This window comes from Lipotes vexillifer, unplaced genomic scaffold (genome assembly GCF_000442215.2).
Source record: "Lipotes vexillifer unplaced genomic scaffold, Lipotes_vexillifer_v1.1 scaffold993, whole genome shotgun sequence".
Lineage (NCBI taxonomy): Eukaryota > Metazoa > Chordata > Mammalia > Artiodactyla > Lipotidae > Lipotes > Lipotes vexillifer.
Window position 1 is genome coordinate 1,406,141 of NW_006792406.1, and position 26,844 is coordinate 1,432,984.

Consider the following 26,844-nt stretch of genomic DNA (forward strand, 5'->3'; position numbering starts at 1 on the left):
CTGTATGTCCTTCTAGTGTCTTCTCTAACAAATACCAGGTGGAAACTTAATAAGTACTTGCAGGAAATATTTTCAAAGCATGTCTTATGTAAGTGGCAGAGAAGAAGACAAAGAAAGCAGGTGAGATGGGTTGTGTTGTTTTGTTAGTATTCGTGGAAGATGTTGGGTCAAAGTGCACCACTGACTTGAAAGTAAAATTTAAGTTGCTTCTCTCAGTTGTAAGGGAGCATCTTTCATGGGGGCGCAGGGATGATCCCTGCAGTTGGATGTCCAGTTACTTCTCAGCACTGTAGACACAGAGGTACCCTAGACATTTAGTCATCCACCACCCAAGAGCTTTTATTTGAAATATGGAGACCCCTGAATCCTGTTTTGCATGTAATTAAAGTTAGAGGACATGTTAGGAAAAGCTGTTCTTGACTGACTAGAAAACAAATAATTGTATTCTGTTTCTGATCTTCATTTATAGCACCAGCAACAAGTGGTGCAGGCTGTGGAACGGGCCAAGCAGGTGACCATGGCAGAACTGAACGCCATCATTGGGGTACGTGGCCTTTCCATTTTAGCTCTGATCATCTTAGTGTTTGTTATCAGCTCTCTCTCGCTCTCCTTTTAAATTTTGTTCAACCAAAGGGGCAAAAGGCAATAGAGGACCGCAAAGTGAAATGAAGCACTTTGCCTTCAACCTCACATGAAGTTTGTCAGGAACTGTGGACATATTCTCACCAATTCAAGTTGGCAGTGTTCCTGAAAAGTTTCCCCCTAAGGAGGCTGGGTAGTTCTTTTTCATAATACTTCTTTCCTTTGCAATCAGCCTCTGTTTTACTAGCCTATTGCCAGTAAAAAGACACACATTGCCCTGATGTTAAAATGACCTGATTTCTTTTATCTTTCCTCAAATATAGAGTATCTTAATACCATTTTTAGCGAAATAAAATGTACATTTTCGCATCTCCCTGCTACTCTTCCTCCCCTGTGATGAGTGGTTCTTTAAGGACTAGTGTCCATTGGTAGTAGAAATAATAGATGAACTATACCTTTTTGCAAAATCAGCGGGCCAGTTGGAAAACCCTTCCTAGTACCATTAACGTTGCATAGAAATCCTGCTGGAATTCATAGGTTTGAGCAATCACTCCAACTCCACTTATAATTTTGTTCTTCCCGATTAAGGTAACCAGTAATAAAATAAGGTGCTAAAACTTAGAAATAATGAAGGCAAAAAATCTTAGCTGAGAAAAGCACAATATTCACATCTCTGTTTATGCAGCTGTTAGAAGCAGTTCCTTAGGTTATTCTAATGAAGACACTACAACTGTACTTTCCTCTTTCTGCCCCCTCCCAAATACTTGCTTTTGTGTATAGATGATACACAAAAGTCTTCTCCCTTTTTTCTTCCTCAGTGTATCAAACACACTTTGAAATGCTAATTATTCCATTTACTTTCATTAAAATTCAAATTGCTGAGTGAAGATGCAGATAAGGGTCGCCTGATAATCAATCTGAAGTGAAGATATTGCTTCAATTATGCCTCTGTCTTTTAACAAGGAAATCAGACCTCTGGGATGGCTGCCGATGGTGGTGGAGCAATAGTCTGATTGCAGCTTGTTTTTAATGGGCTATTTTGAGCTCTATTTTGTGTCCCTCTGACCACAAGAAAATACCAGTAGTAAATTAGAAGACATAATAAATGGAAAAGAGTAACCTTTATTTCCTCGGAAGTGTCCCTTGGCAAGAAGAGGCTGAATCAGAACAAGCCATGTAGAGACTCATTTGTTGTATATTTTCTGTGTTAAGGGGGTGGTAGAGAGATGAGAGATGAATACATTTCACAATTAGTTTTTATTTCCAAAAATTCCAGAAAACGGCAGTATGAAAATTTCTTTTTTTAACGTTGAGAAAGCTTTACTTTTAAAGTTAGTGTATATGTATGTACCAGCTGTGTTTGCTTGAAGCACATGTTGTTATTCCTTTTGGGATATACTTCGATTACCAAATCTCCCAAGGTCACTAGGGATAGAACCTCCTTTTCTCACCCACTATGCAGTCTGCTGTCGAAGGAGAGAATACGTGGGTGAGGACCTATAGAAGAGCTGCCTGGGTCATTTCTGGCTTGGTGTTTATTTTTGTATGATCTGCTAAAATACACGTAGCCGTCCTACCTTATGTCTGGTTGGCAGCCCTTTCTAGGAAAACAGAATGCTTTTATGTTTCTTTTTTGAGTCTTATTAGTTACTGTCGGTACAGTGGTGAGATTAATCTAAATCAGAAACACATTGTTTTGTGTTGGATGTTGCTTAAAAATATGAGGGAAGATGTAAAAGCAGAACAAGTTCCCTTTCTTTGATCACGTCAGGTATACTTTTAATACTGTTTTATATCTATTTCATTTGCATACTTTGTTTTGAATGGGACGGCAGATGGCCTTTTCTCAGGGAGAAGATGATTTATTAGACTGTAGCTGAGTAACTGACAGACATATTGTGTGTATATGGATTTAATTATTAAAACAAAGCTAATTTAATTTGGTGACCTAAAAACTTATTTGAAGAACTAACTCAGAGCTGCATATGCTATCAAAGCAGCGTGCGCTGTAGTTGGTGGATCTGGTGGCAATTCCGCATTATTTGTATCTGAGCAGAAAATGGAGTCAAAATCACATCATCTGACTGTTCTTCAAAACAGATTGCAGAAATAGAAAAAACAAACCCAGCAGTTTTAGGGAGCCACAAACCAAGTGAGAAGGAAAGGGCCCCATTACACCCAACTCGCTTGATGCATTTCTGCGGCTGCTGTTCTCTGTCTTTGTTTCAGCCCTGCTTAGTGCCTTGCGTCCAGTAGTTTTCAGTTGTAACATTGTGGAACTTTAAATGCACCTGCTGTTCTGTGTCTGGTTAGGCATGGCTGTGTTGTGAGGTGGTGGTATTTTGACCTGCTACCAAAAGTGATGAGAGGTCAATTTTAGATTTTTGTGACTTGAGTTTTAGGTAGTCGTCAGTGATTTTCTGCACCCAGGGAATGACAGTTTTCCTCCTGAGAGGCAAAGACCCACCTAAGCCCCTGCAGACCTTCATTTATTTCTCACTGCATATGTGTCTGTTTTATATGTACGCACACCATCCAGACAAGCACAAATGTTCCCAAATTTAATGAAATCTGATGAAGCACCTTTTTAACTCTGCAGTATTATTCTACCTTCATTGGTAAATGAGCCAGACCAGTGATCCATGCAGTTTAAATGCAAAAAGCTGAAGTGAGCCTGAAACCTGGAGAGGCGGCTTGTTCTCTTGACAGTAAGCTAGTTGTGTTTAATGGAATGAAACACAGTTATAATGATTTCTTTCACAGGTCATGTTCAGTTTAAAACTGTTGATAGATAGAAATAAGTTAAATATCATTTATCTTTTATTTATAGGGAAAAAACCCCAGGAAAATGCCTGTGTTGTTTTCTGTAGTTAATATTTTGTTTTGAATTGTTCGTATTTCACATTTCCTTGAAGCTTTCCCGGAGTTCCCTCAAATGGGCTGTGGGAATGTTATGCATCTAGTTAGATGTGTCCTGCTAGCCACTGTGTTTTCAAATTAGAATCTCTATAAGATCACACTGTTGGAACAACACACAAATTGTAGTTCTAAATCAGTAATATGATCTAATTAGAAATGATGTTTTCATTTCCTGTATTACTAAATTGAGTCATCTGACTATCTTAAAATGCTTTTTAAATCCATTACACTATATAATCAGCACATGCTGTGTGAATGTGGTTATGTTTAATAAAGGAGGCTAAGTTGGAACCTCATAAGAATTTCACCAAAGAAACTACCATTAAGAAAAAAGTTCTGTTAGTACAAACATTGGAAAAGAGAATGTTTGGCTTGTAAACATAGAAAATGGGGTTCCTTTGGATTCCTTCCCCCTCTTTTTTAACCTCTTTGAGGAAAGAAATGATAGAAATGTGCATTTTTTTGAAAAGTACACCCCCTTAAAAAATCCTTAAGAACAGGTATGCCATGGTGTTGTAGGAAAATGCAGTTTAGCACAAGAAATGCTGAACCTCAATTTTTAGCAGTGACATTTTAATGATAGGAAGTCTGCAAAATTATTTGCCATCAATTGTAAAGGCAATAACAAGCCTTGGTGGTTTTTCACACTCTCTGTGTTAAGTGCTTTCAGAATGACAGCGTAAACTGTGTTAGAGAACTCCAAGGAAGTAAAACTGATTAAAATGTTCATGCTTGAATGGTGCTGATGGAATAGTTCATTTGGACTTTCTCTACCTCCTGCAGCTCAAGCTGAAATATTAAAATTCAGTGGATTTAAATCTCTCTCCTCTCAGCTCGGGGGGGAAAAAAACATTACATTTTAATAGGTTTTAAACCCATAATTCATTGGTTTGGAGCAGCGCTATTAAATCTATTTAAATATTACTTGTATTACTAAGGCAATGATTTAAATGACTGTGCCTTTACCAGTCTACATGTTTGAGTTAGTTTAAAAAAAGAAAGACAATACCCTTGGGGTTTTTTTCCTTCCTCTTAGCATTGTCCTTGTCCTGTGATTGGCCCTTAAATTGTGTGTGTGTGTGTGTGTGTGTGTGTGTGCGCGCGCACATATATGCATTTTAGATTGGCATTCTGGCACAGGGTCTTGCAGTATGAAAGTTTTTAAATGGTATGTCCCTCTTTTTCCATTATAGATTTAAAAACAGCCATTTTAAGTTTCAGAGGCATTTAGATCCACCATGGTGATAATTTCCCTTGTTGTCTTTATAAACTAATTAGCCATTAGGCAAAAAAGCTGAAAGATATAAATATGTGTATATATTAAAACGTGTGTGTATATGTGTTTTCCCCGCCATTACATCACAGCCTCTAATAGCACAAAGTTTGAAAGAAAATTAAAAATAGAACTTCACTTTTTTGACAAAAGCAAAAATGTGTGAAGTATCTGAGAGCCATATTTTATCTCTTCTGTGTTTGCTAATAAAGGGCTTTCCAGAGGTATTCTTAATTTTGCAGTAGTTGTACTCTTCACCCCTTTTGGGCACAGATATCCTGCAGTGCAGAAACCGTGTTGTCCTTCCTTGGCCCACCTCATACCCTCCTTATCTGCCTTTCTCTCTAGTCATTGCCACTACAACATGTTTTCTGTGGCTTGACAACACCTCCCCTCAGCTGCACTGGGAAGCTCTTTCATTTCCCCAGTGCTTTTTGTGGGGAGTCCACACCTCACTTAGACGTGTGCAGCGTAGAAGAGTGAGGGAGTTTCTCCTCACCATGGGGTGGGTAATCCTGGGCTTATATGTAAAGAGTCAGTGGAACACTCCCCTCCTGACCCTTTGGTGGGCGATTTTGAGTTGCTTTCTGCGTACAGTCCCTCACAGAGGGGTCCCAGCAGGATGGAGTTCAGTTGCCTAAAGTAGTGATCAGCTACCTTGTTTTGAGTTTTCCCCTCCTTCCCTGATCACTTTCGTCAGGCCCCACTCCTGTTTTGGAATCATTTTTCCCGATTAACTGCAGCCAAGCCCCGTCCCTCCGCTTTCCTGGAGAATCTAAGACGCTCAGTATTTGACCTCATAGGCCTCAAGCTCTTTAAGGGGACTTTCTGGTGTAGGCAGGCAGTTGAACTCATGTGCTGCAATCATAGTTTGTTGTGAGTTCTGTGCATAAAACATTTTCTTTAACGTCTCAGCTTTTACATTGTTTTTTAAATGACTACTTTTCAGTGAACTTACAGGTGAGCTTCCCTTTCTTGTTGTTCTGATTACTATCGGTATTTTCTAAATGTATATTATGTGGAATAAACTTAAAAACAAGCTATAAAATAGATTTCTGTTATATCAGAGATTGTTATTCCAGCTTTGTTACTGTCTTTTTACTCAACAGTGTGCTTGGAGCTTAAAGACTTCATAAAATATGCTGGCCACTGACTACATGATGTACATAGATTGGTGGGATAAGGGTTGGGGGTGGAGGGCGGAGGCTGGTTTTCTGCAGTTGTAGGGCTTTGCTTACCTGCGCATCTAAGCCAAAGAAAGCAGTTTTAACGTCATTCTACACATTCCTCTGTCTTATATTGGTGTGTGTGCCCCTCACTTTTGGTTGGTTGTTTGTTTATTTATTTTTTTAACTTGTTCATTTACTGTGGATCAGGGGACTGTGTTATTGAGTGATGTAGTCATAATCTAATCTTTGTGCTGTAACTTTGATGAGGCTCTAAGAGGCAGTAATTTCCCTTCTCTCATATCAAAGACTCTCATACACTTAAGTAATTTTTAAACCCTATCTCTAATTCAGAACTCCCTAAAAAACCTAGATAAAGAACAGGATTTCTAATCTGTGCTTACTTTGTACACTCTGTTAATTTGTTACAAAGCTTCTCTAGAAGAAATTTCTGGAAGCTAGTCAGTTTTGTTTGGTCTCAATTGTTGCTAACCTGAAGTGCTACTGTTTTGCTCCTGTTGAAGGGGGAGCCCTCTCTCCCTCCTTCCCCCTAATAAATGCGTTTCCATAGCTCCTGGTAGATTTAAGCGCACAGTGTTACAGGAGTTGCAGAATGTGTCTCGGCGGGTGCATCTGACCTAGCTTAAAGCACGTGGGCTTTGGGCTTCCTCTAAGAAGAAAGTGGAGTTTCCCAGAGCTGTGCATCTGCATTTCATTCACACCAGTGCACAGCAGGCGGAGCCTGTGTAGGGGTCCAGAGGACTGGTTGGGAAGTGTTACACAGAAAAGCAGGTTTCACTCAAGGCAGCTTGCAAGTTTGCACGTTGTTATCCCTTTTTTATTGGTTAGTGTGGTGTCTTTTTGTTTTGTTTATTCCCATTTTGCTTCCCCATTTCTAGTTCTCTTACTGACTTCTTCCCAGTAATGTTTCTGCAAGCAACATCACCAGCTCCCATCTAGCCAGACCTTTTCCCGCGTGGACCTAGCCTGCCTTGTGTCCCTCAAAGCTGGGAGAGAGGAGGCAGGCTCCCCTCAAAACAGTCAGTTAAAGGATTGATGACTTAGGCTAAGTTTTAAGGACTGTTCGTGTGTGTTCTCCTCAAAGCTCCCTAGCATATCATTGTCCCTAAAAATGCATTTGTGATCTTATCTCCTAAGGACTTCTGTGAAAAGGTTAGAACCTTTTATAGAATACTAAGAATAATTTAATGATTACATCTACTCATTCATTCGTTGCAGCCCGTTAAAGGGGCACATTTAAATATTTTTTAATGTTTTCTGAAACATATTCTGAAATGATCCTCAGATTACATTTAAATCATCTTACTGAGGTTTTGGTGTTTGCAAGCTTTCTGATTTTACATTTTACTATGCATAAATCAACCTTAATTAGCACAGTTTAATTTCACTAAAACGTTAGTGTCCAAGGATAGCAGAATAAGGAGAAACAGGTAATAGAAAACGTGGTAAAAATGAGGCTGCATGCATTTATAAATTTGTATTTTTTTTAATTTGGAATTGGGAGCAATACATATTCATTATTAATATTCTGTATTTTTTAAAGATTTATCAAGGTATAATTTACATAAAGTAAAATATACTCTTTCTAGCTTATAGTTCTGTGAGTTTGACAACCCAGTAGAGTCATGTGACTGCCACCACTGTCAAGGTACAGAATTTTTCTCTCCTGCCTTGCCCTGCCTCCCCAAATTCCTTTGTTCTTTGTAGTCAGTCCTTTTCCCTACCCCAGTCCCTGGCAACTGCCCATGATGTTTTTTCTCCCAAAGTGAGCCTTTTTGAGAATGTCATATAAATGGACATATATACATATATGTGTGTGTGTGTGTGTGTGTGTGTGTGTGTGTGTGTATGTAGCCTTTTGAGTTTTCATCTTCAGTTAGCATAGTGCATTTGAGGTTTGCCTATGTGGTTGCCTGTATCAGCAGTTAGTTCCTTTGTATAGCTGAATAATATTCCAGTATGGATATACCAGTTTATTTAGCCATTCACCCCTTGAAGGACAGTTGGGTTGTCTCCAGGTGTTGGTGTTTGTGAATAAAGCCTGAGTAAATATTAACATACAGATTTTTGTAGATTTTGTAAGTTTTTCCCTAGAAGTGGGAGTGCTGAGTTACATGGTTAGTGTATGTTTAAAGTAACTGACACACTGTTTCCCAAAATGACCGTACTGTTTTTCAGTCTTCACTAATATGTATGAGAGAACCTTTGTTCCCCATCCTCACTAGCACTTGGACAGGTAGGTTTTGGGAGTTTTTAGCCATTTCTGATACGTGTATAGTGGTACTTGTGTTTTTGTGCATTTCCATAAGAGTGAGTGATGTTGAGTGTCTCTCTATGTGCTTATTTGCCATCTCTATATCTTCTTCAGTAAGTATCTGCTCAAATCTTTGCCTATTTTTCTTGAGTCAGTTATTTTATTTTTATCAAGTATTTTGAAATTTTAAAAAAATATTCTAGACATATGTACTTTATTTTGCAAATATTTTCTCTCAATCTGTAGTCATCCTTTAATTTTTCTTTGATAATGTCTTTTGATGAGCAGAAGTTTTGAACATTGATGAAGTCTAATTTATGAATTTTTTTTCTGTAGAGTCCTAACTTTTGACTCCTGTTGGTTCTCAATAATCTCTGCCTCACCCACAACCACAAATATTTTCTGTTAGGTTTTCTTCTAAAAGTTTTATGTTTAGACCCATGATCCAGTTTGAGTTAATTTTTGTTTATGGTGTGAGATACGGGGATATGGGTTGAGTTTCTTTTCTTTTTCTTTCCTCCCCCCCCCCCCCCAGCCTCTGGCAATTACTGGTCTTTTTAAGTTCTCCACAGTTTAGCTTTTTCGCCCCGCACTGCCACCAGATGGACATTCAATTCAGTTGTTCCAGCACCGTTTGTTGAAAAGACTGTCCTTTCTCCATTCAGTTGCTGTGCATCATTGTCGAAAATTTATTGACTATATCGTGTGGGGTCCATTTTCTGGACTTTATTTTGTTCCATTAAACTGGGTGTCTCATTTTTTTGCCAGTGACATGCTGTCTTGATTTTTGTAGCTTTCATTATTGCTATTCCCCATTCCATTTTGCGGGTTTTTTTGTTTGTTTTTCTTTTCTTGGTTGCCATCTTTCCAGTCCCCCTCAGAACTCAGGTCCTTAACTGTCAGTACCCAAGAGACTGGCTGATGGATGAAGGGGAAGAATCCAAGCTCAATAGAACAACTTTCTCTCATTTAAAAAATGGTGTCTGTTCTGCCTCTAGACTGTTCTCTTAAGGGTGACTGCTTCTGCCATCTCCCCCTGGTCCCGGGTACTCCTTCTGCTAGTCTCCAGCAGCTTCCTCCTGGTAGAGTTTCTTGTTGGCGCATTTGTCTTTCTGTTCTTCATTCTGTACACAGCAGCCAGAATGATCTTCTTCTAAAATATAAATTGGATCTTTTGCTCCCCAGCTTAAAGCCTGTCTCTGATGGTTGCCCATTTTGCTTAGAATGAAGTCTGAATTTCTTACCATGGCCCACAAGTCTCTGTGTGTGCTGACCCTTCACCCACCTCTCTGATTTCACATACCCCTCACTCGACCATGTGACTTTTAGCCAAGTTGGTCTCTTTCTTCTGTCCCTGGATATCCCAGGCATCTTCTTGACTGAGGGATTGTGCACCAGCTCTTCTACCTTCTAGAACCCCCATCCTCCGTGTCTTGACATGGTCTTCCTCATGCTCCTCTTTAAAATCTCAGCTCACTGTTTACAGTAGCCAGGACATGGAAGCCACCTAAGTGTCCATCGACAGATGAATGGATAAAGAAGATGTGGCACGTGTGCACAATGGAATATTACTCAGCCATAAAAAGAAACGAAATTGAATTATAATGAGGTAGATGGACCTAGAGACTGTCATACAGAGTGAAATAAGTCAGAAAGAGAAAAACAAATACCTATGCTAACACATATATATGGAATCTAGAAAAAAAGGGGGGGGCGGTTCTGAAGAACCTAGGGGCAGGACAGGAATAAAGACACAGACATAGAGAATGGACTTGAGGACACGGTGAGAGGGAAGGGTAAACTGGGACGAAGTGAGAGAGCGGCATGGACATATATACACTACCAAATGTAAAATAGATAGCTAGTGGGAAGCAGCCCTCAGATCAGTGCTTTGTGTCTACCTAGAGGGGTGGGATAGGGAGGGTGGGAGAGAGATGCAAGAGGGAGGGGATATGGGGATATATGTATACCTATAGCTGATTCACTTTGCTGTAAAGCAGAAACTAACACACCATTGTAAAGCAATTACACTCCAACAAAAATGTTAAAAAAATTAAAATCTCAGCTCAGATGTTATCTCCTGAGAAAGGACTTCCCTGGTGGCAGATTTTAGTAGCTCTTTCACCCAGTTCATTCTCTGTGCAGTAGCCTGTTTTATTTTCCTCAGAGCATTTACCATTTATTTGTTTATGTGTGTGTTAATTTCCCTTCACTAGCAGGTGGAATCTTGTTCCCTTTTGTAGCCGTGGTGCCTAGAACAATACGTAGCTCATCATTTTCAATAAATATTTGTATAATAAATACTCAGTAACTGTTCAATAAACATGCAATAATTTATTATATTTAATAAATATTTGTTAAATGAACAAATATTCTATTTTGACCTATTTTTGCATTTTGATTTTTTTGTCCCACAAAAAGCGTGGACTGGTAGGAAATACATACACAATCCTGGGTGTCACTTGTAGTATGATCTCAGGAATTTCATTTAAAAGTTTTTTCACCTGTAGAATGTAGGACTGGAGCTGATAGCCGCTAAAGTGCTATCCAGTTTTCTAATATTGTATGGTTTGTATGCCTATTTGTTTTGATGACTCTGGAATTTTTATTTTAAAACTTGGGGGCCTTTTGTGTCACAGTTACTTCTCTAGATTTACATCCCTAGCCTTATATTTTTTTCCCTAAGGGAGTAATTTAAAGTAGCAAGCATTTATCGACTATTTGCTTTGTGTTTGTACTGTGCTTAGCATTTGTAGACATTATTTTGTTTAAACTTCATATCAACCCCATGAGGAAGGGAGTATTATTGTCCCAGCTTTACCAATAATGAAACCAGGCCTCTGAAGGGGTAAGTAGTTTTCTGAAGGGAGGAAGTGAACCAAACTTAGACCGACTTCAGAGCTCACACATTTAACCATTCTGTTACACTTGTTCCTTATTTGTTGCCTTGACTCTGTTCTTTCTTTTACACTGGGATCAATAGGCCGTTTGTCCTGAGATCCATTATAGTATTGTCCAGTGTTTAGGGTCCAGAGCTCAATAAGGGAGGTGAAATTGGGTATGCCTGATGCATATAGTAATTGGTTAGCCTCAGTTGAAGTGTATACTAGCTCCACCTATCAGTTGGATACTCCTGACTCCTACTGTGTTTCTTCGTGCTTTTTGTAACTTAACTGTCATATGTAAGAATCAAAAGTTGTCGTAAACACCAGTACCAAGACAGGTATTTTTAACCTAGGTCCTTGGATCCTCTTGGGTTTCATGCTTGGGTATCAGGCTGTCCATTAGCTCCCTGAAATGTTGGCAGAATTGTGTGTGTTGGGGGTGTGTGGAGGATGTACATTGTCCAGAGAAGAAATTCTGGTCTTAGGTTCACAGAAGGTCTCATGACAAAAAATGTTTGAGCCTGCACCTTACCAAGAATCGAACTGCACAAGATCCTGACATAGTACGATACTTGTTGGAATGTGTGTAGACAGAAGGCAGTTGTCTATAGCATTATAAGGAGACATTGCTGCATAATTGTTCAGAAACCTGGAAATCAGAAGTTTACACTGAATTTGTTTCTAAATAGTGCCACAGGGATGAGGGAGTTTCTTGAACTATTGGTGGGTTAAGAAAAACAACAACAACAACAAACTGCATTATGTTGATACTGTCATAGGTATTATGGAAAGTAAGTTAACCACATTAAACATTTCATCTTGAACAACTAATGATAATGATTGCTTGGGATATTTTTTGTATTAAGAGGTATTAACTAGAGCTAGCAGCTGCCTTCACATAGTTGTATCAAAAGAAAATGCAGGCAAGTAAGTATTTCAGAATACTTTTATTAGTCTCCTGTTCATACATATACCTTTTAAAGGCCTGGGGCACAATGATGACTAAGAACTGGTCCCTGCCTCTTGGTCCCTGTGTTCATGATTTCGTGGGAGAGGTAGATCCATAGAGGGATGAATCGTGTTTATACAAATTTATGAACCAAGCACATGGGGGCACCGGATGGGGTAGCAGTTACCCATTGAAAGCAAAAGCCTGAGGGTAAAAGCTACTTATAGGCAGTAGTGGGTGAGGGAGGACCCACTGGAGGTGGGTCCTCCTTTGCTGGAGGACCACGCAAAGGGCGGGGGCCAGTAAGGGGGACATAAAGCACAGGGATTGCCAATACATTTGAGGGAGTACTATTTTTGAAATCATCGTACTCTCTTAGGATACACTGTACTGTTTCTTCATTTCTCCATCTTGAGAAAATTTTGTCCATCCTACTTGAGAATAACGCTACTTCATGGGATATATTAATATTGCAAACTTAAATAATGCTGTTGACCTAATAAGCAAGAGCTAGAGCTAACCCCGTCCCCCAAACCTTTACGTAAAACTTGATGGCACATTCTTTTTTTTTGCGGTACGCAGGCCTCTCACTGTTGCGGCCTCTCCCCCCGCGGAGCACAGGCTCCAGACGCGCAGGCTCAGCGGCCATGGCTCACGGGCCCAGCCGCTCCGCGGCACGTGGGATCTTCCCGGACCGGGGCACGAACCCGTGTCCCCTGCATCGGCAGGCGGACTCTCAACCGCTGCCCCACCAGGGAAGCCCAGTGGCACATTCTTGAATCCTTTTCAAGGCAGCTCCGTGGCTATTCTGCCTTTGTGATTCTCGTGCATTTTTTTCTCCTTGGTAGATTCCAGTAAAGGGGGAGAGGTTATCTTGGTGCTCAGGTTGTCTTCTGTGACTAACAGGGACAGTGCCACACTGATCCCGGAGCCAAGTGGCAGTCGTGTATTTTTTTTTATTTTCCCAGATGTTTCTGGGTTGATCCAAAGCAATTTATAGACACAGCTCTGTATAAGTTAATATCTGGGAAAAGAAACCGTTGAGGGCAGAACAATGTAAGCTTCTGTCTACCTAGATTGAAAACTCAGAGGTTGTTTTGGGGTTCCTTTCAGCTCATATCCTCAGATGGCCAACGAGCAAAGGTAATGTCAAGGCAGGCTTTGTTGGTTGTTTCTTGCAGGCTGAACCTACCTCCTACTGTGGCTAAACATCCAGGTGCTCAGTCCAGCCTTCCTCACAGATGCGCTGTGGGCATGTGACCCTGTCCAGGTCAAGGAGATACAAAGAAATGCCTTTTTCTCTTTAACGAAAGACCCATAAAGAGAACATTGCCCTCTTTCCGTGCTTGACCATGGTTGTGTGAGGATGAGTTAATGTTCAGTTCTGCAGCAGCCATCCTGGGGGACATGGGATATGAGAGAGGTCAGGAGAACCAGAGATGCTGACCCAGAGCCTTGATACTGCCGTCATCCAACCAAGCCTGGACTTGTTATGTGAGTAATAAAAACCCCTATTATTTAGGCCACTTTTATTTGGGTATTCTGTAACTTGCAGAGGAACTGTCTTAAGTGATATATTGCTAAACCATGGTGACTCTCCATACATATCTCAAAATTAGAAACAACCTAACCTTTAACCAGTTGGGAGACTAGTTAAGTGAACTCTCATATCTGTACAATGGCATGTATTGTACAGCCATTAGGAGTGATATAGTCAAAGCATTATTTAGGGGTATGGGAAAATGTGCTTTGATATGCTGAATAGGAAAGGAAGCATTTAACAAGATAGCATTGATGTTATTTTTGTTTAAAATGCTTATATATGCATTGAAAAAATGCTGGATGGGCTCATCAGCATTATAGTTTTGTTTGGCTGGTAGGACTATGTGTGACTTTCAGTTTCTTTCCATTCTGTTTGTCTTCATTATTGATAAAACTTTTCTAATCTTAAAACTATAAATATGAACCTAAAACTACTCTATAAAAATATTAATTAAAAAATTGTAGGGGCTTCCCTGGTGGCGCAGTGGTTGAGAGTCTGCCTGCCGATGCAGGGGACACGGGTTCGTGCCCCGGTCCGGGAAGATCCCACGTGCCGCGGAGCGGCTGGGTCCGTGAGCCATGGCCGCTGAGCCTGCGCGTCTGGTAACGATCTCATGCAGAAGTCAGTCTGAAAAGTATAAAAAGACAGAACTTTAAAACTTTCAGAGAAGGAAAACAACCAAGAAGACTTTTTATCTTGGGGTAGAGAAGTATTTCTTAATGGGTCACAGAAAACTCAAACCATAAGAAAAAGATATTACTCAGTTAAAATTAAAAGCATCTGTTCATCAGAAGATATCTTAAAGAAAATGAAAAGATAAGCTAGAAACTGAGAGAAGATATTTGTTAACACATATAGCCAACAAATAATTATCCAGCTTTTACCAGTTTTGTACAAGCTAAAAGTTCAAACTTAACAACAGCAAACTCACCACTGCCTAAAGCTCTCGTTATTCTTAAGTGAAAGTGTAAAGCCCTTTCTGTCTGTGATCTGATTCCCATAATGTTGCATCTGATCCCACTTCCTCCTTGTTCACTGGGTTCCCACCAGACTTCTTTCTCTTCCTTGGTCACTGCAGGCTCCTTTCCCTATCTGGGCCTTTGCAACTGCTTTTCTCTCATCTCCGATTCTCTTCTCCCAGCTCTAGGTGCTCTCATTCTCATCCTTCAGATCTTAGTTCAGAGGTCACTTCTTCAGAGGGGCTGTCTCTCGATTCTTACGAATGAACGATTACTTACCAACTGTGTTAAGACCTCCCTAGTTAAGAAAGGTCCTGATGGGGCAGCAGGTACTTCACGGGGCTGGGTGGTGAGGACTTGTGTTCCATTCTTGATGCGGATACAATTTCCCACTGACTTTTTACCTTGGGCCTCACATATGCAGGTGTTGGCCTGTAAAATTCTGCACCCAATTCCAATGTGGTATTTAGTTTGCCAGATCGCCAAGCAATTCTCTGACACCAGCTGCATGTGTCATACAGTTCAACTGGAGATAGCATCAGATCCCACAGGTTAAGGGCTCAGCTCCACAAGAATGTCCCTCCTCCCTGCACTTCAGACACCATTCCCAAATACAGGTGTTATCATCTGTGTTTTTAACAACCTCCTTGAGTTTGATTAATTTGCTAGAGCAACTCACAGAACTTAGAGAAACATGTAACTTACCAAATTACCTGTTCTTTAATAAAAGGATGTAGCTCAGGGACAGTCACATGGAAGTCAGATACATAGGGCAAGGTATGGGGAAAGGGTGCAGAGCTTCCACACCCTCTCCAAGTGCACTACTCTCCCCACATCTCCCTGTGTTCACCGACCTGTAAGCTTTCCAAACCCTGTCCTTTGGGTTGTTCTGGAGGTTTCCTTATATGTGCATGATTCACTAAATCAGTGGCCATTGGTGATTGAACTCAACTCTCCGGCCACTCTCCCCGCCCTCCCTGAAGGTCTGGTGCATGGGACTGAAAGGTCCAACATTTTGGTCATGTGGTTGGTCCTCCTAGCAACCAGCTCCCAACCACATGTGCCCTCCCGAAAGCCACGTCATTAACATAACAAAAGACACCTTTTATTGCTCTCTTCACTTAGGAAATTCCTAGAATTTTTGGAGCCCTGTGCCCAGAACTGTGAACTAAGACCAAATATATATTTCTTATTGTAAATCACAGTATCACAGCCTGGTTCAGTGTTTTTCAAATTGCAGTTCCTGAGATTCATGACTATGCAGTGAAATCAGTAGTCAGCATTTTTTATTTTAAAAAAGAAGAGAATAGAAAATATAAAAATGTGTAACACATAGTATTTGGTATTTGTTAAACTTTTGTTTTATTTACATGTCTATTCTATGCAGATATACAACACGCACACGCAGGAGTTGTGGTCAAAATGTTGGAAAGCAACTCATCTAGCTGTCATATGAGGTTCATTCTACTTCTAAAGTTCTAAGGTCAACTGCAGGGTTACTGAAGAATCTGAAGTAGATAGGCTTTTTAGATGCAGCTTTACTTTTAAAGAATACTGTGAAGTAACTAAAGAAAGCTTTTCTGAGCAGGATCCCTTAGCTTGGTAACTCTAATGACTACAACACAAAATAGAAGCCTTGGTTTCAGTAAGATAATGTGTTAAAATCTCTTCAAAAAATTCATTAAATAGTTTAAACAAGCCTCCAGGAAAATGTATTTCTATTATTAATTTGCCTAGAAATACTTCTCCTAGTAAACTATGGACCAATTCAGAAAAAAATTCTAATAGGATTTCTGATGGGAAAGTTAATATAATAACTCAGGGTTGGGGGACTTTTGTCCTTTCCTTTTCTTGCTGTTATTACTTTGTGAGTTAAACTGCAAGTTAAAACAGTGGAATCCTTGGCACAGGACTCATGGAATTTGCTTCTTTGCTTGTTACCTGTCTTCCCCTTAAAGACCAGTCCAGAGATCTTGAGGACCATAGAGATGTGTGGTTTTAGTGTGAGAAACTTATCCTTGCAGTGATGATCTTTGTTGGGTTGCTATGAATGCTGGTCTTTCCCCTGCAGTAAATCTCATGTTTTAAGTCATCAGGAATGAATTACAGATAAGCTTAGGTTGTAAAGTTCCTTCCTTTGTTCTTTTTTATATTCTTGCTTCTTTCTATGGATTCACTTAGCTTTTAGCTTTTGCTGGAGATATTTGATCAAAGTAAGAACTCCCAATCTTTTGTCTAGAAGGGCACATCCTATTTTCCACACCTCTACAAATATAGGGAAGTGGAAAGAATAGTAAAACAAACACTGTGTACTTACAACCTAGATTCACCAGTTAATATTTTGTCACTTTTGCTTTGTAATGTGTATACAGACAGATACATACTGTGTGTGTGCCAAATTGTTGGAAAGTACGAGGCAGAGAGACATGATATTTCACCCCTTAATGTATCAGCGTGCATCTTCTATAAACAGTTTTCCAGTATAAGCATGATACAGTTAAGACCTCCATATATCCAGTGTATAGTTCATATTCGTATTTCTCTAGTTGTCCACAGGAAGTCCTTGATAGCTCGTCTCTCTTCGTAGCAGTTGTCGCCTAATCTGGTACTCATTCAAGAGTGGCTTTGTTGTGCCGTCTCTTCAGTCTTCCCTCACACCCCCAAGAAACAGTCCCCAAGTGATTTCGCTTTATGACTCTGGCATTTTGAAGATTCCAGGCCAGCCTGGTGGACTGCCCTACAACCTGGACTCATCTGATTGTTTTCTGATGTTTAGATTCAGGTTAAGTATTTTTAGTAAAAACACTACCTGGGTGATGCTGTATATTTCCCAGTTGTATCACATTGTTTTTTTTTTGTTTTTTTTTTTTTTTAAGAAGCTATAATTTCTGTGGCCTCTAGGATTAAGACATTGAAAACAACATATTTCTATATAATTAGTCACCATACATCAAACTTTCTGTAGTTTTAATTCTGACAATTTCATCTTTCCCAAGGGAATTTATCTTCTTTCATAAAAAATATGCTGCGTATGCCCTTGTGTATCACATTGTTGGTGAAGCTAGTAATCTGGGATGATACTTTGACATGTGAATAACCTGTTCCCCAACAACATTTTACCCAGTGGTTTTAGTATCTGTTGACGCTGTTAATACATTTGGAGTAATGAAGTGGTAAATTCTAAATTCTTTTTCCTTTTAAATTAATATTCTTCTGTAAAGAAGAGCTTTTCCTGCCTACCTCCCTTCCTCCTCCCCCTCGTTTTCCGTGAGAGTGTGTGGTGTGTGTGTGTGTGTGTGTGTGTGTGTGTGTGTGTGTGTGTGGATAATAGACTTCTGGGTACCTTTTTCCAATAACAGCAGCAACCATTTATTGAGTGTTTATTATTTGCCAGGCACTGCGCTAAGGGTTTTATATGCACAATCTCATACATTTCCCAGCAGCCTTGGGGAGGTAGATTTTATAACCCTTTCCACGTTTTACATTAAGGAGCTGAGGTCGGAAATCGTAATGTGCCCTGCTCTTGCTCGCAGAGATGGTGAGGACTCCAGACAGCAGCTCTGATGTCACTTCATGATGTTGCATCCCCACATATCATCCAGCATCTCCTTTCTCAGACTCAGCCCAGCCCACACAGACAGGGTCCCTACTAACGCGTACCCTCGCGGTCAGAGCAGTGTAGATACCGGCCCGGTCCCGGGCCCTTTTCTGTGCTTGCTGCTTTATTTCAGAGTCTGTTGCCTTCTCTTGCCCAGCTCCTGGGTCTGTCAGTCCCTCCCTTACTTGTCCCCTGGAATAATGTCTCCTGATTGGATCAAGGCACACATGTTCAGTGCACCTAGCTTGGCCAGCTGGTTGGAAGAGCCATTTTCTAGTCCTTGGCCTCATGGCGTGTCCCACAGCTCCACCTGTTTGGTACCGTGGACTCCACTCCTGGCAGCTGGGTTTAAAATTATGTTGTAATCTACTACAGTGACTGTTCTTTACGATGCTTGAATTGTCTCAAGTTTTGCCAGTGAGGACCCCTTCAAGTTGGCCCATTGTCCTATTTGTCACACCCTGTTAGTCTATCTTCTTGCTTTCTAGCACAAGATGTAGCAGGCTCACCTTGCTCTTTTTTTTTTTTTTCTTTTTTAAGAAACCAAGATACGGCACTAAGTGTGCTGATTGCTGCTGGGGTGTCATTGCTTCTAAGAATGAAGATTTTTGTTTTTGTTTTTGTTTTTGTTTTGTTGATAGTATAGTAGAAATGAAGGGTGGTGGACAAGAATACCTCTGCTTGGTTTCCAGTTGGAGTTGTGCAGAGTTGCTAGGGATTTGTGTGGATTAAGCTTCTGCACTCACCCTGCTTCCTGCTTGGTCATTGACCAGTCAAGCCTTGGTAATCAAGCAGTTGGGGACATTTGATTAAAAAGAATTTCTCTTTTTGCTGGCAGATAGACATTTCAAAAGACATTTCCTATGAACTTGATTCTCTAGTGGTTCTTTTTTCCCTTCATTCCAAACTTGAAACTGTGAGGAGATAATTCTTTGTTACAGAATTTCCAGTAAAAAGCTATTAACAGAATTGAGGCTGCATCTACTACCTCATTGCTGTGTATTTTAGAACTAATTACTGGCTATTTTTCAAAATTAAATTAATTACCTTAATGGAGTACTTATTTGCCTAAGTTTAAAGTTCACTCCATTTTAATGTTTATTCTCTTGAATGGCCCATCAGGGGAAAAGAAAAAAATATTTTTATTTTGTATCCTGGTTTGATATGAGAGTGTTTTCTTTCTTTTCTTTTTCTTTTTTTTTTCTTTTAAAATAAGGCACCCAAGATAGTAATGGCCTAGGAAGCCCAGTCAGAAGAAAATTTTCAAGATAGGTATCTTTCTCAGTAGGTTTTTGTTCAGTTATGGTTACATAGAGTGTATTTTATTTTAATGTTTAAGTGGTACTACAGTCTCTGCTCTCCTCTTTTTATTTTTTTGGCTTGATTGTTTTCTTTTTTCCTTATAAGGTAAGCATTTTTTAACCTGCTGCCTTGTGATTAGAGCGGTGATTTATCTTAAATTATTTTAATAATAAATCAGTGTTGAACTGGTGTACTCCTGAGATCCATTTCCTTTCTCTCTGTCTTCAAAAAGCAAGAGAGGTTTTATGTTTCTTTGGTGACTATAGGATAAAGTAAACCTTTGCAGGTTAATTGCTGTGTAATTAACACAGACAGGGACAGTAAGGTATTGGGAAACATCCACAAGCTTTTGCTGTACTATAGGGAAGTCCATTAGGTTATGCTACCCCAGCTCCTTAAATAATATCCAGAGAAACCTGAGTCCTTTTCCAGGGAATCTGCTATGAGTTTTCCTCTATTGATGAGAGTCCTTGATAGAGATTCTTTTTAATTTTGAATTCTTGAATGTTACTTGTAATTTGATAAAGCCTTTTTTATTTTTTGATGGAGTAAAGGGTAAAGTTCAGTTTAGCTGTTGGTGACTTACTGTTTTTATGTAAAGAAGATGGTCTCTAATACATTGGTTTTATTGACTAATCAGTAATCATTATCAATTATACCTGTCACTGTGCTGCTAGGATAGTTTCTAAGGAGAAAACTTACAAAGAAATTTTAAAATGACCACTAAATACAGAAAGTGATTTGCTTGATATAAACATTTAAAAACCTACTAAAGTATTTCAGTATATCTGTCTTATATTTTTATCATCTGCCTTTTGGTAACTTACTTAATCTCCTCTTTACCTGATAGTTTTATATTTTAAACACTTGCTAAAAATTGCTCCTTTCTACAGGGTGCCCTGCGTGTGCTTTTTTTTGTCTGATATTTTATACGTATGGTGGATGACTTGTAAAATGGGTTTATGGTTGTCCCCTCTCATTTTTTTCCTCTTTCTCTCCTAAGTTCAAGGCATATTCTGTTTAACGATACTTTTGTAATTTGGATGTTGTTATTCATAAAATCATTGAAAGTGCTTTATAATTTTGGTATAAAAGCAAGTGAAAAATTAAAACCTCTCAGTGCAGTGTGGCATTCTGGAACAGAAAAATGACATTAATGGAAGACAAGAGAAATCTGAATGAAGTCTGTGTTTGATTAATAGTAATGTACAACGTTAATTTTTTAGTTTTGGTAAATTGGGTATGTAAGATTTTTTTTTTTTATTTTTGATAAATTCTATGGGTAGGTAAGACATTTTAACATTAGTGGAAGTTGGCTAAAGGATATATAGGAGCTCTCTTTTATTTAGTAGAAATTTAATCTACCAAAAGCTTTAAATATATGGCCATATGACTAAATAGTGGTGAGCCAGGTGCCAGGGGTACAAAGAGTCCTGAGGCTGGTCTCTTCTCTCCAGAATGTCACAATCTTGTTGGCAGGTCAGGGTCTCCTTATCCGTAAAAAGATGAGTAACAGTACCTTTATGAGGCAGCCTGTGCCAGTGAATGATACAAGGAGTCCTGTAAGTAGACACATGGCACGTTTGGAGAGGCCTTTGCAGAACAGGTGAAACATGAGCTGAGCAGGATGGGTGAGTACAACTTAGATAAGTAATGGAGAGGTTGTTCTAAGAGACAGGAGAGGCCATGAATTGAGGAGAAAACACTGGCAGTGGTGATGCAGGGTGGGTTCGTACAGTCAAAATGAGCTAATGGAGACTTGGTGCTAATCAAAGTACAGGATGATGAGGGTCTGACTAATATGCTGGAATTGAGATTTGACAGGATCTGGTGATGACGGATATAGGAGCACAGTAGAAAAACAAATCAGTGGTGACTGATAACGTGAGCCGGTGGAAGTTACTTAGGGGGTTTGTGTTAAGCATTTCATTTTCAGGTAATGCTGAACTGCCAAGTAGACTTGTCTGGCAAGAAGTTAGACCAGAGCTACTGGAGCATGGGAAAGGAGCAAAAGGTTTAGGACTCTGCCTCTGTAGTAAACAAGGAGAAGCCAAGAAGGAAATCTGACAGCAGCATTCAGAGAGAGAACTAACGAGAGGCTGTGGCGATCACTGTCGCGTTCCTGAAGCAGGTGGGGGAGAGTTTCATAAGGAGCATATGCTCGCTCTGGCTGAGATATATCAGGAAGATGACTGTGACACCTTGAAAAAATAGCCATCTGAATCATCATCAGTTGTTCTGAGATTGGTGGGCCTGGAGTCCAGTTTACAGGGGGTTAAGGAGTAAGGTGTGTGTGTGTGTGTGTGTGTGTGTGTCTACAGGAGTGGGTTGTTAAGAACTGGGGACTGCAAATTTACACTAGTTTTTTAAAGAAATTTGGCTCTCCATAGACAAGGATGGATATATATATATATATATATATATATATATATATATATATATATATATATATATATATATATATACACACACACACACATATAAACAGAACTTTCTATCTTGTCTATCACTGCACACTGAAGTCTGCAGTGTGTGTGTGTGTGTGTGTGTGTGTGTGTGTCTACAGGAGTGGGTTGTTAAGAACTGGGGACTGCAAATTTACACTAGTTTTTTAAAGAAATTTGGCTCTCCATAGACAAGGATGGATATATATATATATATATATATATATATATATATATATATATATATATAAATATATATATATATATTTAGACACACACAGACCAATAGCTGAAGAGGGCAAAAGAAGGTTAATTTAATTAAATTTAACAAACATTTATCAAGTGCCAATTATGTGCCAAGGCACTGTGTTAGGGGCAGTGGAGGACACAAAATGTGATTAAAATATAATGTTTTCTTTCCCTCCTGAAAAAGTGCTACCTCAAGTTCTCTTAGTGTTAGGGAGGCAATTCGTCTTAAACACAGTGCTAGAGATGCTGGAATTAGGCTTGCAAGCAGAAGAGCAAAATCAGTGACAGAACCACCTAAGGTGGAGGTGGGGGTGGGGAGTTGGAGAATTGATGGAGCAAGGAAGGGAGAAGGGAAGAAAAGATGTTGCAGGGGGAGGAGTCTGGTCCTTGGAAGGGAGAGGGATCCTCCTTGAAGAGGGGCACAAGGGAGAATAGGAGAAGATTAGTGTTAGAGCTATTTTGAGGTAGAATAGAGTACAAGTAAGGAACCCAGGAAGTCTTCACTATGAATGGCATGTGCTGCAGACTAGGGGTATGTTTTTTGCCTTTGGAAAGTTCTGGATGGACAGAAAAATGAGGCTGTTAGTGCTTATTTTTGGTCCTATGAGACAAAAATAAAAGAAACACCTGGGCCACTGAAAGTACTGCTTTTGGCTGAGGGTTTTTTTTTTTCATATCTAATGAAATAGACATATTTTTTAATTGCTCAGATATTATATGAATGTCTCAGTGCCTGCAGTTAGCTAGGGTGTGTGTCGGATGCAGACTCTCACAGAGCTTAGAGTCCAGGAAAGGTGGTAAGAAGGACATATGCAGACTCTTAATAAATGCTTGCTGATTGAACTCTGATCTGAGATAGAAAGTGGCTATCTGCCCGGCCCATGCACATGAAGTATTATGGGATATAGAGGAGAAAGAGAATTGGAGCACTTTTCTGCTTATTTCAGTAGCACAAGGACTTGAAATAAATTTGCCATATATTTGGCCGAAGGCCTTGTTTCTTCATAGACCTCTTTTCTACTTGTTTAGAAACTATTGTGTGCTCGTGTTTTTTGGTCACAACTAAGTAACAGTACATAAAGAATTAATGAACATGATTTTGGCCACTCAAATGAAGGACGACATTATTTTGAACTCTCCATTTAGGTAGCACGTTGGCAGGACTTTAGGGTGGGCATTGGTTGGTGGAGTGTCTTTATTAGTGCTCCAGTTTGCCATTTTATGTATGTAAAGTTGTCTTAAAAGTGTTGGTACTATTTTATTGACTGTACTTTAAGTGCATGTAGAGTAAGTAGGTGCAGGTCAATTGGAGAGAAGAACTAAGTAGTGCTACCTTTGGACGTTTATTGTCAGACACAGGAAGAGATGCAGAGGGGTAGAGAAGGGAAGTAAAAGTAATTTGGAGAGGAGAAAAAAAAAAAAACTCACGTTTTTCTTTGGAATATTTTTCAAGATGATTCTTACCAGTGAAGGGGAGCAGAACGTGCCACCCCACACATTTTTGAGAAAGCTATTTTGTGCAGTCCTACTTGGAAAGAAAATTATAGAAGAGACTGTTTAGCTATCACAGGATAGGCCTAAAAAGCGATTCTAAAGGTATTAATTAAACTGTAATCACTACAGAAGTTGGTCTGAGAATTTCTCAACACTTGTTCTCACAGAACATTGTTAATAAGCAGGGTATTGGTTGGTGTGGGGCCCCTGTTGAGGGATATATTTAACTGAATACCCTCGGATCACCACCCCTCCCCCTCTCCCCCTCGGAAGAGGCAGCAAGCCCTGCCCACCTCGGTCCCCGGAGCCCAGCTTGCTGCAGCCTCGGCTGAGGTCAAGCACCCCCCTTCCGGCCTCTCGAGGGCTTTCTCCATGTGTTGCCAGTGTGCCGGTAAAAATGACTTTAAACTCTTGTCAGTGCAGTTACTGGTGCGTGCATCACAGTCCCACTCAGATAAACCTGTCACAACACAGAGGCGGCCGCTGGAGAAGAGTACAAGGGCAGGCCTCTAGCTTTTCATTCGAGCATCACTAAACGTGCACAGAGTGCCCAATTATTTCAGCATTATTGAGCAAGCCTACAGGAGGACCCAAGCCTTGCTACATTAGATTTTCTCTAGTAATTTGCTCAAGTACCGCTGAGGACACTTAAAGGGCTTAAAACGGTGGCTGCAACCAGTTTCCTTTTCTGGGTTGTTAATTCAGGTTTTCTCTTTCAAATTAACTGTCGACGCATGCTGTGCAGTGGTTCTGGGAGAGCTGTTTAACACTAATTTTCTCAATTTTCAAGCTTTTTTTCTTCAACATAAATGCCTTAACCGTCACATACATGTTTTGATTAGAGATGTATGATAGTGAGGCTTTATGTTTTGGAGACCAAAATACAGATGCTTTGTTAAATCTAATTTCATCTATTAAAAGTAAATTAGTTCCACTATTTAAAAATTAGGTTATTTACAGTGCATTGCAAAACCACCAAATCCAAGGAAAAAAGAAAGCATTTCTCTATTATTCATCTCCTTCCCTTTTATATATATATGTAAAGAATAAATCTTTCTTTCATGGGTGCTGGGCTTTCCAGGATCTTTTTGCACCTCTTTCCTCTCCTTTTGTTGTTGGGGGGTGTCTCGGATATAGGGAACAAGTTCAATATCTTTGTCTGGTTTCTCACAGCAGCAACAACTCCAGGCCCAGCATTTATCACATGGACATGGTCTGCCAGTGCCTCTGACCCCGCACCCTTCAGGGCTTCAGCCCCCTGCCATTCCGCCCATTGGTAGCAGTGCCGGCCTTCTGGCCCTGTCCAGTGCCCTGGGAGGCCAGTCTCACCTTCCAATTAAAGATGAGAAGAAGCACCATGACAGTGATCACCAAAGAGGTAAGCAGTTTTCTCGGGGTGTCAGTCTGATATTACCTACCTGTTGCTGAGGGTAGGTCTGTATGTCATTGTTTATTCTTGTTTCTGGATTTCGTTTTACCAGTGCCTAAACAAAGGATTTCCCCTGGAAGGTAAATTAATGATTGGAAGCAGTCTTTTGCCAAATGATACCGTAGTGGTTGGCAAGAGTTAATGTGCTTCCCAAAGGCAAGGGGGGGGACGCATTTCCTGGTTATTGCCTCTGATCCCTTGCTACCCTCTAAGTTCCCCAAGTCTAAATCAGTAATGAAGTGCCACAGTGCCCTGTGTTTGAAATAGTGAGTGGCATTCATAGGTAATTTTGACCAAATCTATTTTGGGGAAAGATTTACTGATCATTTACTCATTTGACAGCCTCAGTTATTACTTATAAATCACATATAATGCAGTGAGAATCTTGCAGGTAAGAAAACAACTTCAGTAGTCTTAGTAATTGAGAAAGTACAGCCCAAATTAATGAAATCTGTTGGTTTAACTACCTCTTTCACCCAGTCTGTTTAGAAGCATGAAATGAGCTCATTTCTGCCTCTAAGAACAACGGTTGTTTACGTAAAGAATTGATAGTAAGGCCAGTTGTGCTCCTTCTAGGTTGGTTTCTTCCCTCCACTAAAATAGATGATGGTGCAGAGACATTCTGATGTGACTCTGTGTTTGTATTGTGTTTATTAGTAGTTTTTGTTAGTTAATGGCAGAAAAACAAATGAAAGTCTCTCCCAGCATTCCTTTGTGGGAATTTACGTAGTACATGGGTGGTTCATTGGTCGAAAGGGTGCGGTTATAATTAAAACCTCATATCTGTTCTTGTTTCAGTGTCATTACCATGAATTATAATCTTGGGTAAATGATTTTTATCACATAAACATAAATTTCCCATCTCTGATATTGGAAACACTGTAGTATTCGTCATTCAGTTATCTTAGTGCTATGGTCCAGAGCTGAGGCATGTCTATAAATACTTCTGTAAGTGGCAAAGTCAGAAAGGAGTATAAGTAACACAAATATCCAGCTTTGGTTTCTGAAATTGTGTCAAAGGTAAATTGGCGCTTTGTGGATCTGGTCAAGTAATATTAACAATTAACTTTACAGCAAAGTTGACAACTGTGCCATTTACTATTTAGCAGAGATCAAACTTGACAAATGTATGATTTTATGTAAACTAACTGGTACTTTTCTTTTTTTTCCTTCTTCTCCCCATTTGCTCTGCCTTTGCTGCTGTTTTGCCTATAGACAGAGATTCCATCAAGGTAGGACTCAAAATTACAGATGAAGGAATGGCTTAAAAGGGGGCTCTCAATGGTTTGAATAAATGTAGTAATGGATTCTTTGAGATTTACAGGATGATTTGGTGGGCTGTACCAAATAGTGGTAAACTGCATTTTTATATTGCTTTCAGTTGTGCGTTTGAGATTTTTTAAGATATTGGTCCCATTTCTCTATCAGAATCAGATTTATAGACCAAGGTTGAATTATAAGATCTGGCTTGCATTGCTCTTTTTATTATGTCTTTGCCATGTGAAAAAGAATAACTGCTTTTCTTCAGTTAAGCTTTGGCTATAAGATAAATAATAATGGGAAAAAATTGCTTTTTAAGGAAATAAACATTTTGGGAAACAGTTCCATCCTACAAAACTCTTTATCAGAACATTTAAGAGCATTTTTCTTCACCAGAAAGAATTTTTTTTTTTTAATTTAATGACATCTTGGTTTCCAGTATAGCAAGTTATTCTCCTTAGGTTTTGCATTTGTCTTATCTGCCTTCTCTATCTCTTTATAGAGAAGTTGTAGGGAA

General features: G+C 39.6%; 1 protein-coding gene across 1 annotated transcript in view; it reads left to right on the forward strand.

The window, feature by feature from the left end:
• LOC103068837 (TLE family member 4, transcriptional corepressor) overlaps positions 1 to 26,844 on the forward strand; it is a 154,774-nt gene that overhangs the window by 47,364 nt on the left and 80,566 nt on the right. Inside the window, 3 exon segments of the mRNA XM_007465522.1 lie at positions 470 to 544; positions 24,815 to 25,016; positions 26,283 to 26,299. Of these exon segments, the coding sequence (XP_007465584.1) occupies positions 470 to 544; positions 24,815 to 25,016; positions 26,283 to 26,299 (294 nt within the window).